Source organism: Anomaloglossus baeobatrachus, chromosome 3 (assembly GCF_048569485.1).
Source record: "Anomaloglossus baeobatrachus isolate aAnoBae1 chromosome 3, aAnoBae1.hap1, whole genome shotgun sequence".
Classification (NCBI taxonomy): Eukaryota; Metazoa; Chordata; class Amphibia; order Anura; family Aromobatidae; genus Anomaloglossus; species Anomaloglossus baeobatrachus.
Genome location: NC_134355.1, coordinates 286,195,259 through 286,211,375, shown reverse-complemented (window position 1 = coordinate 286,211,375; position 16,117 = coordinate 286,195,259). Strand labels below are relative to the sequence as shown.

Here is a 16,117-nt window from a genome sequence, read left to right as displayed (position 1 = left end):
TAGAAGGTCCAGAGTTGTCGTGGGATTTCCAAAATGGATTACAGGAGATTTTTTTTTTTCTTTTCAATAAATTGGTGAAAGAGGGAATGTTTTGGGGAGTGTTTTATCAAATATTTTTTTTTTTTGTCATCTATTTTTTTTCTATTTTTATTACTGACAGTTGGTGATGTCGGGTATCTGATAGACGCCATGACATCACCAACTGCTGGGTTTGATGTCAGGTGACATTACACATGCGACATTCTCGGGGCAGCAGCGGGCTGATATTTTGGCTGCGAGAGGGGGGGTCGTAACCATGGCCCTTGCCCTCCCCAGCCTGAGAATACCGGCCCGCTGCTGTGTGCTTACCTCAGCTTGTTATCATTTGGGGGGAGACCGCACGTTGTTGTTTTACATTATTTATTTATTTATTTTACTACACGATATAGACCCGCCCACCGGCGGCTGTGATTGGTTGCAGTGAGACAGCTGTCACTCAGCATGGGGGCGTATCTGACTGCAACCAATTATAGGCGTCGGTGGGCGGGGGAAGCAGGGAATACGAGATGGATTAATGTGCGGCCGGCATTTTCAAAAGCTGGAGAACCCGCCACAGTGTGACAGCCGTGCAGCGCCGCACCTGTGAGCGGTGAGTAAGAAAGAGAGAGGGAGAGATCGACTGACCATAATGGCCGTTGGCTTATATAGCCCCTATGACGCCATGCAGCCAAGCCAATCATAGTAACACCACAACAAAGATGGCTGCGGCGTTACTGTGAGGGCAAGCAATGTCAGATGTGTTCATTGGCTGGAAAAAGGCACAAGGAAGTGAGAAATGAAAATGAAAGTATCGGCCCGGATGTCAAATTAGCCGTCGGCTATCGGATGTCTCAGATACCCTATTAGCCGTCGGATATCGAATAGTGTCCGATACATCAGCTCATCCCTATTTTTTATGTTTATCATATTTACCACCTAAATATGTTTTGTTATATTATGTCCCATAAGAGTCTGTTTGTGTCTTCCCAAGTTCATCTGCTGCTGTCTAAGATATATGGGTATTTCATTGGATGCAAGAGCAATCCTAAACTGCAGAAATGTTGCTTATTAGAGGAGAGGAAGACATAAAAGTGCAAAGCTTGGTATATGGTTGGAGAACTATGCAGAGCTGGTCTGTTATCAACCTTGTGATAATGTTGAGATTGCTGGTTATACACTAACTAATTTCTATCACTGATTGAAGTGAGGTCAATCACCATTTAAGCTTCTCTATTGTGGTAAAGCAGTAAAGCTGCAGTATCAAACAAGTTGTACAACAGAAGTCTTATTTTTTGAAACGCTAATATTAGAACATTGCCAAAAAGTCAACAAAAATGTAGCCTGAGATATTGTGGAATTGTTCTTTAAGTATACTTTACATCAATTTAAATAACAGGCAAATGCAATCTAATTTATGATACATACCTTATCAAATAGATTTACACTTTTCTCCTTTTACATGCCATTTCTCTCCCTTTTTAATACCTCCTGAACTCACCATCCACTCAATTATTTGTTGTTCGAGAAAAGTTAGATTGTTAGCACAGTGGTCATACTATATGCAGAGGTAAAGTGGAGAGGGAGAAGGTATAAAAAGCAATTTTAAAAAACAAAGAGGACACAGAAAGAATGCACTGAGCTTTCTAACAAGTCTTTTACTTCACACCAGAACTGAATTTATATCTACAATGCTCACTACTGCCGTATTATGTCCTCCATACTGTTGCTGCTTCTATCCATGTGCTATGCTGTAAATGTGAGACCTCATAGCAGCTAGTCTACCCCACCAGCTCAGAGTCAATTTCAAATCAAGACATAGGGGAAGCCTGATGAATATGTAGAATTTAAGTCATATAATGGCCAGAGATAGTGTAATTCCTCATTACTCACAGGACAGTTATATTCTAAAAAGTTACTGTAAAATATAGTTTGCCTTTTTAAATTCTCTATTGTAGATAATATGGATCAAATAGATCACACCAAGACCCACAAAATTCCTGATTGGTTATAGAAATCTTTTCCAAATAGAGTATATGTGTGTCGCCCTGGGCAAGCCAGGGGACACAGGTCACACACCACCACACCCTACATCCCAGGTAGGAACATCTAAGCTAACCAAAAATCCTTGTTGCCTTCCTCCAGAGGCTGATGATTCACACCAGGGGGTGGGCCAGGTGGTTGGCTCCGCCCACCGAGGAGTTCACAGCTCTGGAGGCGGGAGAAACCAGGCAGATAGAGTTTGGAGGAGGAAGTGGAAGGAGTGGAGGAGTAGCCCAGACAGGGCTAAAGTAAACAGCTAAGTGAAAGTGAAGGAAGAAAAGTAGTAAAGGAAGAAAGCCTGAAGGGTCCAGCTGTGTGTAGGACCAGGTCAGCAAGGTCAGCAACGGCGGTGACTGTCTGGAGGGGGACCGTTTGGAAGTTCCTGGAAGGACCCCGTAGGCTGTGTGCCCGGCGGTCTGGAGCAGTGTTCCGAAGGACAGTCAGCACCAGGGCAGGGGCCTCTCGGACCCCGGCAAGGCTAGGAGTCGCCATAATTTGCCGAATCCGTCAGTGAAGGGGACGTAGATCCCCCAACAACCAAGTACCGATTGAAGGCAACAGCCCAGCCAGTGTAGAAGAGACACCGCCACCGCCAAGGCACCTGTTTCTTAGGGCCAGCGCCTGCGGGCAAAGAGTAGAGCTCCCCCGGTCCAGCTTGAAGTCAGCGAGCGGGTTACCGGTGGGGACCCATCGCAACCAACAAGTACACCAAGGTGCAAGGAAAAGGGACATCACCGTCACCTACTGGGAGAGCAAGTGCAGCCGTCCGTGGGACCGTCTATCCAGCCGTTTGGTTTACCGTAAAAACTGTGTCAACGTCTCAGGCTGAGTGAGTACCACAGTGCCGCAAGGCACAGCGCTGCCCCCGCGTCCCTGCGCCCACCAGGCCCTGCACCTCCCTCACCATCACCGGGCCCCGGGATCACCAACCCCTACCCACGGAGGGGCAACGCAACATCTCGCTGCTACACACCATCGTCCCCGGACCTATAGAGCAGCGGTGGTGAAATCACCACAACCGTGGGTGGCGTCACGGACAATAAATACTTCCCACACCCAACAAACCCCTTTCACTCACGGGCGAGGAGTGCCGCTCGAGAAACCCCCGGGATCCGGCCCACCGCTCGAGCCACCACTGAGCAGCAGCCGCCGGACCCGAGCAGAAGGGGTGAGCGTAGTGTGCTGACACCCTCCTCCCCGCCCGCGACATATGATTCGGATTTTTCTTCATTTTTTGCCAGTTCAGTTGAAGTGAAAGCCGTGTGTGAACATATCCTTATTCACCTGACTCTGTTCATGTCCAGTTATCAACCTCAGCCAATTATATATTCAGATTGTATAGATAAATGGCCTCCTTTATGACAACTGGCTATCAGCAAACATAGCAAGCAATCACAGTGCAACATTTATTCTCTCACAGCATGTTAAGAATCAAAAGTTCAGTTGTGATAGTATGTCAATGGCAAAATAAATCGCTTTGTGTTTAGCTGATTTTGGTAACTGAGACCCTCTAATCATATACTGTATATGTGGTGAATAAATAAGTCTAAAGTTTTGACAGCATACCATTACTATCAATATACAGTATAAACAATCTAATATATAAAGCTGAGTGTATGTGTGTTTGTATGTACAGTATGTATGTGTGTATGTATGTCCGCTAAAGGAATCCGCACCGTCGCATTTACAATCGCGAAATTTTGCACAGACACCCCATGTGACTCAGGGAACGTCGTAGACTATGTTTTGATGGGAAAATGTAACCCCGCGCTTTACAGTTACTCTCCAAAAAACCTGCCTCTATTAAACTGAATGGAGATGGGAGCTACAAGCTATTAATAGCAACTGTCAGTGGTTGCTAAAGGAACAAAATAAACTGTTATTATAAGAAGCTTATGTGTGAGGTAATAAGATGTCAGTGGGGAGACGAATAGAGAGAGACAGAAAGAGACAGACAGAGAGGGAGACAGGGAAAGAGAGGACAGACAGACAGGGAAAGAGACAGAGAGAGAGACAGACAGTCAAAGAGACAGACAGAGGCAGACAGACACCGACAGGCAGGGAAAAAGACAGGCAGAAAGGAAAAGAGACAGACAGGGAAAGAGACAGGCAGACAGGGAAAGAGACAGGCAGACAGGAAAAGAGACAGATAGGGAAAGAGACAGGAAGACAGGAAAAGAGACAGACAGGGAAAGAGAAGACAGGGAAAGAGACAAGGAAAGAGACAGGGAAAGAGACAAAAACAGGGAAAGAGACGGAGACAAGGAAAAAGACAGGGAAAGAGACAGACAAGGAAAGAGACAGGGAAAGAGACAGAGACAGGGAAAGAGACAGACGGGGAAAGAGACAGAGACAGACAGGGAAAAAGACAGATGGGGAAAGACACAGACAAACAGGGAAAGAGACCGGAAAAGAGACAGGGGAAGAAACAGGGAAAGAGACAGGGAAAGAGACAGAGACAAGGAAAGAGACAGGGAAAGAGACAAAAACAGGGAAAGAGACAGAGACAAGGAAAGAGACAAGGAAAGAGACAGGGAAAGAGACAGGGAAAGAGACAGGGAAAGAGACAGGGATAGAGACAGAGACAGACGGGGAAAGAGACAGACGGGGAAAGAGACAGACGGGGAAAGAGACAGACGGGGAAAGAGACAGACGGGGAAAGAGACAGATGGGGAAAGAGACAGATGGGGAAAGAGACAGACGGGGAAAGAGACCGACGGGGAAAGAGACCGACGGGGAAAGAGACAGACGGGGAAAGAGACTGACAGACAGACACAGAGATAAAGAGAGACAGACACAGAGAGAGACAGACAGAGAGACTGATACAGAAACAGACAGAGAGAAAGACACAGACAGAGAGATAGACACAGACAGACGTGGATAGAAAGAGAGATACACATGGATAGAGACAGACACACAGAGACAGAGACAGACAGAGAAAGGGACAGACAGACACAGATACAGACAGGGAAAGAGACAGACAGAGACAGACAGACAGAGAGACAGACAGAGAGAGAGACAGAGACAGACACACAGGAAGAGACAGAAACAGACACGCAGTGACAGACACACAGAGACACACAGAGACACACAGAGACAGACAGAAACAGACAGAGGCAGACGGACAGAGACAGACAAAAAGACAGAGACAGACGGACAGAGACAGACGGACAGAGACAGACGGACAGACAGACGGACAGAGACAGACGGACAGAGACAGACGGACAGAGACAGACGGACAGAGACAGACGGACAGAGACAGACGGACAGAGACAGACGGACAGAGACAGACGGACAGAGACAGACGGACAGAGACAGACAGAAAGAGACAGACAGAAACAGACACACAGAGACTGACACACACAGACAGACACCAAGACATAGACAGACAGAGACAGACAAACAGACAGAGACAAATAGACAGAGACAGATGGACAGAGACAGATAGACAGACACAAACAGACGAAGATGGGAGACAGACAGAGAGACAGTTACTATTCCGGGCAACGCCCGGGTACTACAGCTAGTACTACTATAAATTAGCTACTAGAACAATAACTGAATAGCTGTATCCCAACATCTGGCATACAGTATATGTACAATGAATTTCGGGTGTGGGTGTATTAAGCAGTCTGAAGAGGTGAGCCTCCTACCATATGCAGAAGATGCCAGCTCTGTTACACAGCTGGCATTTACCTCTAACAGCAGCAACCAGAATCTCTGATAGCTGCTATTTAACTACTAGTGATGGGGAAATACTAAAATATATGGGTTCGTATTATTTGTTTTGAATGTTTCATACTATTGGTGTATTTGTCATGAATAAGAAACCTAATGCAAGTCAATGGGGAAACTCAAATAATTTTCCAGCAGACCCTCCGAGGATGTCTAGCGAGGCTGTAAAAATGCTGAAATGGATGGAAAATTGCTGAAATTGAATGGGAGCAGCTTCGGGAAGATGCTGTGGATGCATCTCTGAAACACAGGTGGCTTCTGGGAATAATGTTGTCAGAGTATTATGCCACTTTGATGTGCAGTCCTCCACCTATTTTTGATAACCAGCTCAAGTAAAGTAGACTGCTGTGGGCTGAAGCCCCGAGCTGTGTGCTTTATCTTTGCTTGTTACCAAGAATAGAGGCTCCCCCACTACTTTTATTTTTTTAAATTATTTACATAAATAATAAAAAAAATTGACGTGGAGTCCTTCCCATTTTTAATAACCATCACAGATAAAACAAAGAGCTGGGGACTGGTATTTTCAGTCTGGGGAGGTCCATGGCTATTGGCCCATATCCAGCCTAACAATAGCAGCCAGTAGCCTCTGCACAATTGTGGTAACAATTGAGGTGATATATGGACTTGATGTCAGATTTGATTTATGAAAAATCCACATGATGTCCCACGATGATCCCGGCTCTGATACATCCAGAAGCTGCAGTGATGAAAAATGCAACTGATCACTGCAGCTCCTGGAAGACACTGAAGGCAGCAGGGGTCCTGAGTGTGAGAAGTGGTGTTAGTAAGGTCATGGAGTTCACAGCTGGCTTCCCACAGCACTAAGTGGGACCACCAGTGAACTTACTGCTGGATTGCCAAATTGTGGTACACAGCAGCACTGCAGTGGACAGTCCAGTAGCTGTGAGGCAAAGAAACCTTAAAGTTGCCTTTAAAAGAGCCTTTAAGGTTCCTGGAGTTCATAGCTGCTAGGACATCTGGAGGCTGTGAACTCTGGTAAGAGTTTGCAGTCTCCAGATGTCCCAGCAGCTTGGAACTCCAAGAGTCTTAAAGGCTCCCTTAATGTTTAAGGGTCTCACAGCTGCCGAAAGACCCAGTGACTGTGAGCTCCAGTGAGCTTTTAGGTTACTGGAGCTCACAGCCACCGGGTCTCGTGGCAGCTGTCAAACCGGTACTTTAAGGTAGCCTTTAAGGTTCCTGGAGTTCCCAGCTGCTGGGAAATTTGGAGGCTGTAAACTCTTACCCCTGGCTGTCATGACAACATGTCAGAGCCCCATGATCATGTCACGGGAGATCTGATGGGCACATAGCTGATGTTAATTGCTGTTGCCAGAGATTGACATTAACATTTAACAGGTCAACAACTGTGAGTGGAGATATTCTCCACCCATAGCTGTTAAAGACGCATGATGGCTAAAGATGTGATCTCTGCGTGCAAGCCTGCATCAAAGGTGGTGGTCTATAAAGTAATGAAGTCAAATACTATACACCTCAAGGCACTACATATGCATGTGCAAACCTTGAAGGAAGCTGCATTAGATTTGGTAGACAGGGGCATTTTTAAAAAAAATCTTTTCAGTTCATGTCATAAAGCCTAGTGGTGATTACGGGCCACAAATAACCTGACAGGTTCCCTTTAATATAAAAACATCTTTATAATTGTAGATGCATGTATGTGTAATTTACAAATTACATTCTAAATTATCCAAAATACAGAATTATTCAAAACATTCCAAATGTGGCGTAAAACTGATTCAAATGTCTCAAAATTTATGTCTCAAAAGTTATGGAAGTATTTTGCTGCTTTTGTTATTTTACTCTAGTCCTGACCAATGGTTCGAGCTTCAAAAGAAAATGCGTGATCAGGAAGGCCAATAAATTCTTCATAATTTCCACTTGGACAGAAATGTAACCCAGACTGGAGTACATATTTTGCAATGGCGCCCAATTCCTTATGAATTTGGTGCATCTTTCTCCACCATACTCTTAATTAAAATTGGGGAGCAAAACGACAATTTAGAGGAATCGCGATCATGCTGTTTATGTGAGTGATAACATCTCTTTGTGAAAACGCTTGCACTCAGAATGATTGAAAAACCTGCAGTATATTGTTCCAGAATTGTAAGCTTCCTGCCCTTTTTATTCCTTTAATAGCTAACTACAAATAAGCTTTTTATAACCTCTTTGCAAGGTTAAGTGCATACCTGACCGTAAAAAGGCAGGCAGAAACATTTCATTTCATTCTTTTTTTCTTTCTGACTTTCAGTCGTTGCATGGAGATTGATCAGTAATCATGCGTAGATTAGAAAAACTGACACACCTTACCGAGAGCATTATATTCTAAAAGTGTTGTCATTTATCTTTTTTAAAGGGTTATTCCCATAATCACATCATAATCACATTATATTTCATAAAGCCCAATAAACGCCTGTTTATTGTTAATATACAGCCTAAGCCAAACATAACGTTTCTTTCTTGTATTGTTGTGTCTTTTTACATCTATATCTGCCCCTCTGGGCATCCAGCTTCATAGAGCTGAATAGGTGGTCCTATTTTTATCTGCTGAAACTCCATTTGCTGGCAGCACTATCTCCACTTTGGTGCTGCAGGCTCCTCTCCCACTACTGAGTGCTCATGATTGCTCTGAGTTATCAAGTTAATCTAAGTACAGAATTCACCTTATACTTCTGTATGCTCTTTTCTTCTGTACAGAACCCTGCCTTGCAGATTTTCTCTTCTGCTATCAGCATCAGTATAGCTTCCTGTGTGTTTTTCATTATTACTTGCATCTAGCAGAACTCAACACTTTTGCACTCATCCACAGTGACATTGCAGAGCTGTGTTTGTTGCCTGCTGCTGACAGATCAGTTTTGTAAAACTGTAAATGCACCGCTGTTGATGTTTATGTCAGAAGACAATCTTCTACATTATGCATTAAAAGAGCAGTATTTTCAGTTTGACATCACTGGTCTCTCAGCAGCAGGTAATAAACACTGCATACTCAATCTCATCTAGTGTATACAGCCCATTCCTGTAGTATTTCTGTTATGCTTGGTATGGAAAACGGAAATCATGTCTTTAGGGAAGGGGGAAGATGGTGACCCCTGGTAAAATCTACCACTGACCCCTGGCTCTACTGACATCTCTAGATAGTTTCCACACATACAGTATACGCTGATCAGGATACATAGGCCCTCGCTGACACTAAATTAGGCCCTAGGTAGTGAGCGGACCGGATGAACACTAGTCAACCCCACTAAGACCTAAAGAACAAACAAGGAAAACAAACAGGGGAATGCAAATGGACAATTTATCGAAAAAATGCCTTTGAGAGAATGACAACAACATACCACAATGTGTTACAACAGGAGATTTCAAGCCAACTGCTTGTAATCTGGACAGCATAGGAGTAAACTCTATAACTGGCAACAAACCAAGGGGTAATGTAGGTATATATAGCCTAAGGGAGTGGGGATAAGAACTTGCAGCTGAGCTGCCAAGATATGTGCAGGTTCCAAGGGGGAAAAAATTAACCCTAACAGGGAAAATACAAAGAACTTCATTCACACCAAGGAAGAAAGAATGGAATATCAAGGAGCAGTTTGTGCAGCCAAACACAGCGACCTTCTATAGCTGGACACTGTGCCGCCCCCGTGCCAGTAGCTGCCGCTGCTCAGATCTGGACCTTCTAAGGGGGTGGCTCGGGGGTCTCCGGACCCGGGGGTCTCGCGGACACGCCGAATAAAAGGGGGGACGTAGAGGTATGGGCTAGGCCGAATTAAGTTTGTGACTCCACCCACGGTGTGTGGTGAGGTTGGACACCACCGCTGCTGTTATGGGGCACCTGGGGGAGATGTAGTGGCAGCTGGATGTTAACCCCTCTGTGGGTAGGGATGGTTGCCCCGGGACCCAGTGTTTTTGTGCAGGGTATAGTGACAACAAGGGAATGTTTTGGTTACTCACAGTAAATGAACCACACAAGTCTTTGGTAAACCAAGGTGCTGGTGGCTGGCCGCCATAGCCGGTTGCATTCAGGTCCCCACCCGGGCTGGTGATCTCTGTCCTTTTCCTCTGCACTGACTTTGTGTATGGTGGACTGCCTGGTCTGGAACTCAGGAGTCCGCTCCCGGCTGGATGTGGCCTAAGGAGCTGGCCCGCAGACGCTGGCCCGTGGGATCTATGGGCCCTGGCGGTGACCTCCTCTCCCTATCAGTGGGCTGTTGTCTTCTATGAGGGACTTTGGGTGGGACAGGACCTATAATCCTGGCCTCAATCGGTTAATTAACCAAGCCGCTGGTTTCCGGTCCTGGCTTCAGGGTCCGAGTACCCCCTTCTTGTGCTCCGGTTTCCGGTTCGGTTCTCCGGTTCGGTACCGGCGGGCTACAACCCTGTCCCGGTCCACCTCGAATCTGCCAAGCCGTCTTCCCGTCTCCTGCTGATGGAGACCACCGTCTGCCACCTAGCCAAAGGCACCAGGGCTTCAACCCTGGCACCGTTCAACTTGAACCTCATCTGCTGGAGCTACACCTAGCTCCAACCCACACTCCTCTCAACTTGAACTCCAAGATAATCTGCCTAGAACTGCTTGTTTTCCCACCCCGGGCTGTCTAGACCCCTGGGTGAGCGTGTCCAACTGCCTGGTCCCGCCCACTGGTATGTCTGTCTTTTCCTAAGGGGGGTTGGGTTTCAGGTCAGCTGTGTGTTTCCTAAGTGATTGAAGGTGTTATGCGGGGGCCTATCTGTGACTACCTGGTTTTGCCAGGGCGTCACAGACACCACAGGGTTGTCTGTCAACTGTGACACATCTGTGACAATAGCTCTCTTTTCAGTCCCTGTATGCATGCAATCCTGCAGTATTTATCTCCCATAAGTCCATTCTGTATTATATCTGTCCTCTCAGTCCCTGTATACAACCCATCCTGCAGTATCTCTCCTTTTAGCTCTCTAAGTACAGCCCAATTCTGCAGTATGTTGCTTGTCTTAGTTACTAGCACAAAGGCACACTGTTACTTCTTTGAATTAAGTGAGGGTAATGACGGAGATTTCTTTTCTTTTTGTGACATGATGCTCCTTCCCAGTAGAAGCTTAATTCGTGACACATCCTAAAGCACAGATATGCTGGCTGAAAGCCAACTAAGAGACCACAATGCGAAGGATTGATCGGAACTCCGGGAACTACAGGTAGGACAGTTTGAATGGCAATTAAAGGGTAAATAGGAGGGGACTCCTTGGTTGCATGATATGTGCAAAATTGTGCATATTTAAAAATGTGTTAAATGAAATTAATAAATACATGTTTGAAAGGATCACTCATTCTGGCAGCGGCTTGAGGTAAGCACAGGCACGAAGTTGCTTGGTGCAAAACAGGTAGATTTATTATAGTTCATAAATATCCAACAAAAAGAAAAACAAACTGCCTTTCTGAGGCATACAAATTACGATAAGGAAAAAACCAAACAGGATAAGTATCCAGCTATCTCTATAACTCCCGACAAGGTGTTCAACTGGAAGAGATCTCTTGCCACTGGCTCACAAACACAATTAACAGAGGTGTTTTCACCTTTAATCCCAGACAGTAATGAGGCAGGTAACCTGCCTTTTATAGCTCGTTCAAAATCCTGGAACTGGAGGTAAGGGTCAGCACACACAGCGAGTAATACGGAGTGAGTGGAATGCGTGGGTCCGCTCACATGAGCGATTATTTTCTCGGCCCTATTCGGACTGAGAAAACAGTCGAAGCATGCTGCGAGTGTAATGCGATCCTGTTCCACTCGCACCAATGCAAGTCTATGGGGCAAGAGAAACATTGCATCACAGTGCAGTGCGATTCTCGCATCAGCCAGCAACGGGGGAGATAGGGAGATAAATCCCTCCTGCCCCTCCGCAGCGCTGCCCCCCCGCGCAACAGTGGTCTGATCGCACAACCAGACCACTGTCGCATAACACTCGCATGACACTCGGCTCCCGCTGTGCTGCCAGCGTCATCCGAGTGTCATGCGAGAACTTGCAGTGATCCCCATATGGCCTCAGCCTAAGGCTATGTGCGCACTTACCGGATTTTGCCACGGATTTTTGCGGTTTTGCTGCATGTTTCGCTGCAGAAAATGTTCATAACATCTCTGCAGTGAATCACCAGCAAATCCTATGGAGAAAAAAAATCCTGTACGCACTGGGCGGAATTTGACAGCTGCATGTTTTGCTGCGGGAATCCCACAGCAAAAACAAGTGCATGTCACTTCTTTTCCGCACATCGCTGCGGGATTTCACTCCATTGACTCCAATGTAATCGTGAAATCCCGCAGGGAATAACGCAGGCAGCAAATTCTGTGCGGTTCACTGCGTTTTCCTGCGTTATTCCCTGCGGTATTTTGCGGTTTACCTCCGGTAATGTACATCACTTGCTTGCGGTTTTGCAGGGAAGTGATGTCATTACAGGAAGAGGAAGCCGTGCAGAGAGTAAACACACACAGATCACAGACACAGACACACATCACACACAGAACACATAGACACAGACACATAGAACACACATAGAAAGAAAACGGAAATATAGAAAAAAAAGAACGTGGGCTCCGCTGCATATTCACCGTCCAGCCGAGGTAAGCACACAGCGGCGGCCCGGTATTCTCAGGCTGGGGAGGGAGAGGGGCAGGGTTAATGTCCCCCGCCTCACTCCCCCTCCGGCAGCCGAGAATATCAGCCGCAGCTGCCCCGGGACTGTCGCATGCATTATGCGGCAGCACCGGGAGTGTCCTCGGCTCTTCCTGCCGCCGTGTAGCAGTGGCGGTCAGGGTAATATAACAAGGGGTTAATGGTGATGGGGGATCACCGCCATTAACCCCAGGCTTGATCATGGCAGCGTCTATGTGACAGCTGACATGATCAACCCATAAGTAAAGTGAAAAAAAACACAGACACTGAAAAATCCTTTATTTTAAATAAAACCAACAAGCCTCGTTCACCATTTTATTAACCCCTCCCGCAACAAAACTCCGGCGTAATCCACACAGCTCCGGCATAATCCACAGCTCCTGCTCCTGCGTCCTGCACTGCTGACATCCAGCCGCGACTGTCACAGACACAGGCTGAATGCAGCAGACAGCAGAGGTAATTACCGGTCATTTCCCACGGCCGGTAATGTGAACTCACTGCCGACCGTGGGAAATGCAGCGATCTGTCATCTATCTATCCCTCTATCTGTCTGCCTATCTATCTATCTATCCCTCTATCTATCTATCTATCTATCTACTATCTCAGAATTAAATGACTTTTTTTTTTTTTTTTTTTTTTTTTCAATGTGCTTTATTGCATTGAATGCAATAAAGCACATCCCAACCCGCACGCGGCAAAACCGCGGCAATACCGCGAATAATACCGCGGTAAAACCGCAGCAATCCACGGCAAACCGCATGCGGTTTACGGGTGCGGTTTCCCGCGGTTTTTTACCGCGGGTGCGGTAATCTTTGAGAGCATGCGGAATTTTCTCAAGGAAATTTCATTTCCCAGTGCGCACAGAGCCTAAGTGAATGGCTAAACCCACTCAGCTCTAGTGGCCATTCGTAAAACCCAGACCCAAAATCTGGGTCCATAAAAACACCTCTCAGCACTGTGTATCCTGGAGATAGCTTCTCTTGGTCCTATATCATTGAGGTTTACCACCTCAGTGACACATACCTCCCGTCCAGCTGTCACCTTACAATGTGTCCATTATTATAAAACCACATTATGATTTTGTGAATATCCCTTTAACAGCAAATGTATCAAAAATGTTAAACATTTTTCTTTTATTATTTTTCATAGCGTTTGATGGACGATGATTTTATCCATAAAATATCACAATCATTGTAAATCCCAGTGGTGGTAAAGTTTGATAACCTAAATAATAACCTTACAACAGGTATTTCTGAGCTTGCTTAACCAATCTGTGAAGTTCTGATATCAAATTTACAATGTAATGGATTATTAGGTTTTAACAGAGAGACCTTGTTAAAACTGGCAGCTCAAATATAATGGCTCATTGTCTGTAACCTTTGTTTTATGAAGGTACAATTGTCCATTTACGGAGTGAAACAATGCCAATCTGAATTGAAATGAATGATGAAACTCACTGGCAGTAGTCCTAAATTCGTCTGGTATGTTTCCCTGCAGGTCATATGTTTCATTCCCATCTAATGAATCACAGGTCAGTGTACAAGAAGTGTGCGAGCCACTACTGGGAGGGATTTTGTACGTGTATTACTAACATCAGAGGATTCTTTTATATTCAGACTATCATATTAGCAACTTCATTATACAGTATGTTATATTCAGCTGTTATAACGATAGACCACAGATTTACAGGTATTATATGGTGCAGCTTTCACAAAGGACAGTTAAAAGGATTGGATTTTTCGACATTGCAATACCATAATATATTCGTAGAAAAATGTCATATACAAGTTTACCATTTACATAAGGTGACTTACCTAAGCTGTATGTTGAGCACTAATCTATTCACCATGGTATCCATTTAACGCACGACGACTGTTTAGTTCAAGTCAGGAGAGGAAAAATTTGTACACAATCATCTTCATTGGATTGTGGTATTGACTGTTTAATGTAAAGGCAGCCATGCAATGATGTCTCCTTTCTCTCCGATCTTATCTTCTAGATGTGTCAGACATCTAAAAGCATTCTAGCAAAGAGGAAGCAATGTTATCATTTTGTTGCAGATACTCATTAACAACGGTTTACCTTTGCTCTGATCTTTGCTCAGCAGATCAATATAATTGCAGCATTACTCTACAAAATGCTATTTCAGAATAAAAGGTCCATTTCTGACAATAAGAGAATGCACTCACACTCGATACTGGAGCCTAAGGAATATGGCGACAAAAAGTCTTTAATTTTTATAAGAAAACGGATTCCATTACAGAACCATGATAGTGGGGCCCTGTAGGAGAATCTGCATTTCAACCCAAAAGCTTTAAGTTATGCCACTCCATGTTGTAATCTACTTTCACATAAGATCATTTGCGCACATTGAGTATTTGGTGAGTTTTTAACCTCAGTATTTTTTTAGACAAAACCTGAAGTGGGTAAAAAATACAGAAGTGGCATTCTTGTTTCTATTCTACTTTTCTTCTGATTGTTCCACTAATGGGTTTAGCTTACAAATAGTGAGGTAAAATACTGACCAAATACTCAACATGTGCATGTGGCCTTTTGTAGCACCAGCCTCCCGGTCCCTGCACTCTCCTCTGCTCCTAGCCAAGCAGGAATACCAATGCCGTTACTTCCTTGGGTGCTTGATTGTTTCTGCAGGCGTGCACGTATTACAAAGTCCCCTGCATTCCCGCATGTCCATCCTCATGCTGCATGGTCATCTGGTCTCCCGCATGGCCACCAACTTGTCATGTGGGTCTCTTCTCTACCACATAGCCATCCACTTGTGTATCGGTTTCCTGTCCTCCCACATGACCATTCTCATGCTGCATGGTCCTCTTTCTTTATAGAAATTCCCTGAATAATTATGCACAAAGCATTCCTTCAGAGGGAACAATACTGTCTTTTAATTGAGTTCACATGCCTTAAAAAAGCTATGTACATGACATGTCTAGGGTGATCATTCACTTTTCTATAGCATGGATTATACCTCCTGTTTAAGGCCTTCGACACACATCTGTTAAAAACGTGCGTGTTTTGTCCGTTTCCGTATATACCGGAGACACGGACAAACGTGCACCAATGTTAATCTATGCTTGTGGTCAAACTTGCGTTTTTCATCATGTCCGTGTGTCTGTCTCCGTGATCCGTATGTGTTTCCGTTTTTCACGGCAGCATGTCCGTTTCCTGCACGGAACACGCACACACGGACACCATGAAAGTCAATGGTTTGGTGCGCACAAGTACGTGACACGGATGCATCTCCGTATGCTTCGTGTAAGTTTTGTGCTTTTTTGTAGCGATGTCAGCTATTCTTTCTTTTCCTGTGTATGTCGGTCAATCTCCCTCAGTCCGTTGGTCGGTCTCTCTCTGTCTGTCTGTCTCTCTCTCTGTCTTGTCTTTCCCTCTCTCTGTCTGTCGGTCAGTCTCACCCCCTCTCTCATACTTACCGATTCCCGATCACCGGCGCGGTGCTGCACGGCGCTCACACTGCTCCAGCGGCTTTTACTATTTTGAAAAAGACGGCCGCTCATTAATAAATTTAGTATTCCCTGCTTTCCACGCCCACCGGCGCCTATGATTGGTTGCAGTTAGACACACCCACATGCTGAGTGACAGCTGTCTCACTGCAACCAATCACAACCGCCGGTGGGCGGGTCTATAATGTGCAGTTAAAAAA

The 16,117-nt window shown here is 45.3% G+C and overlaps 1 protein-coding gene across 1 annotated transcript in view; it reads right to left on the bottom strand.

The window, feature by feature from the left end:
* ARHGAP18 (Rho GTPase activating protein 18) overlaps nt 1–14,442 on the bottom strand; it is a 211,916-nt gene extending 197,474 nt beyond the window's left edge. The window contains exon 1 of the mRNA XM_075339902.1: nt 14,259–14,442. Coding sequence (XP_075196017.1) covers nt 14,259–14,302 — 44 coding nt within the window. The 5' untranslated portion in view covers nt 14,303–14,442. The remainder of the gene's footprint in view (nt 1–14,258) is intronic.
* Nucleotides 14,443–16,117: the final 1,675 nt, after the last annotated feature.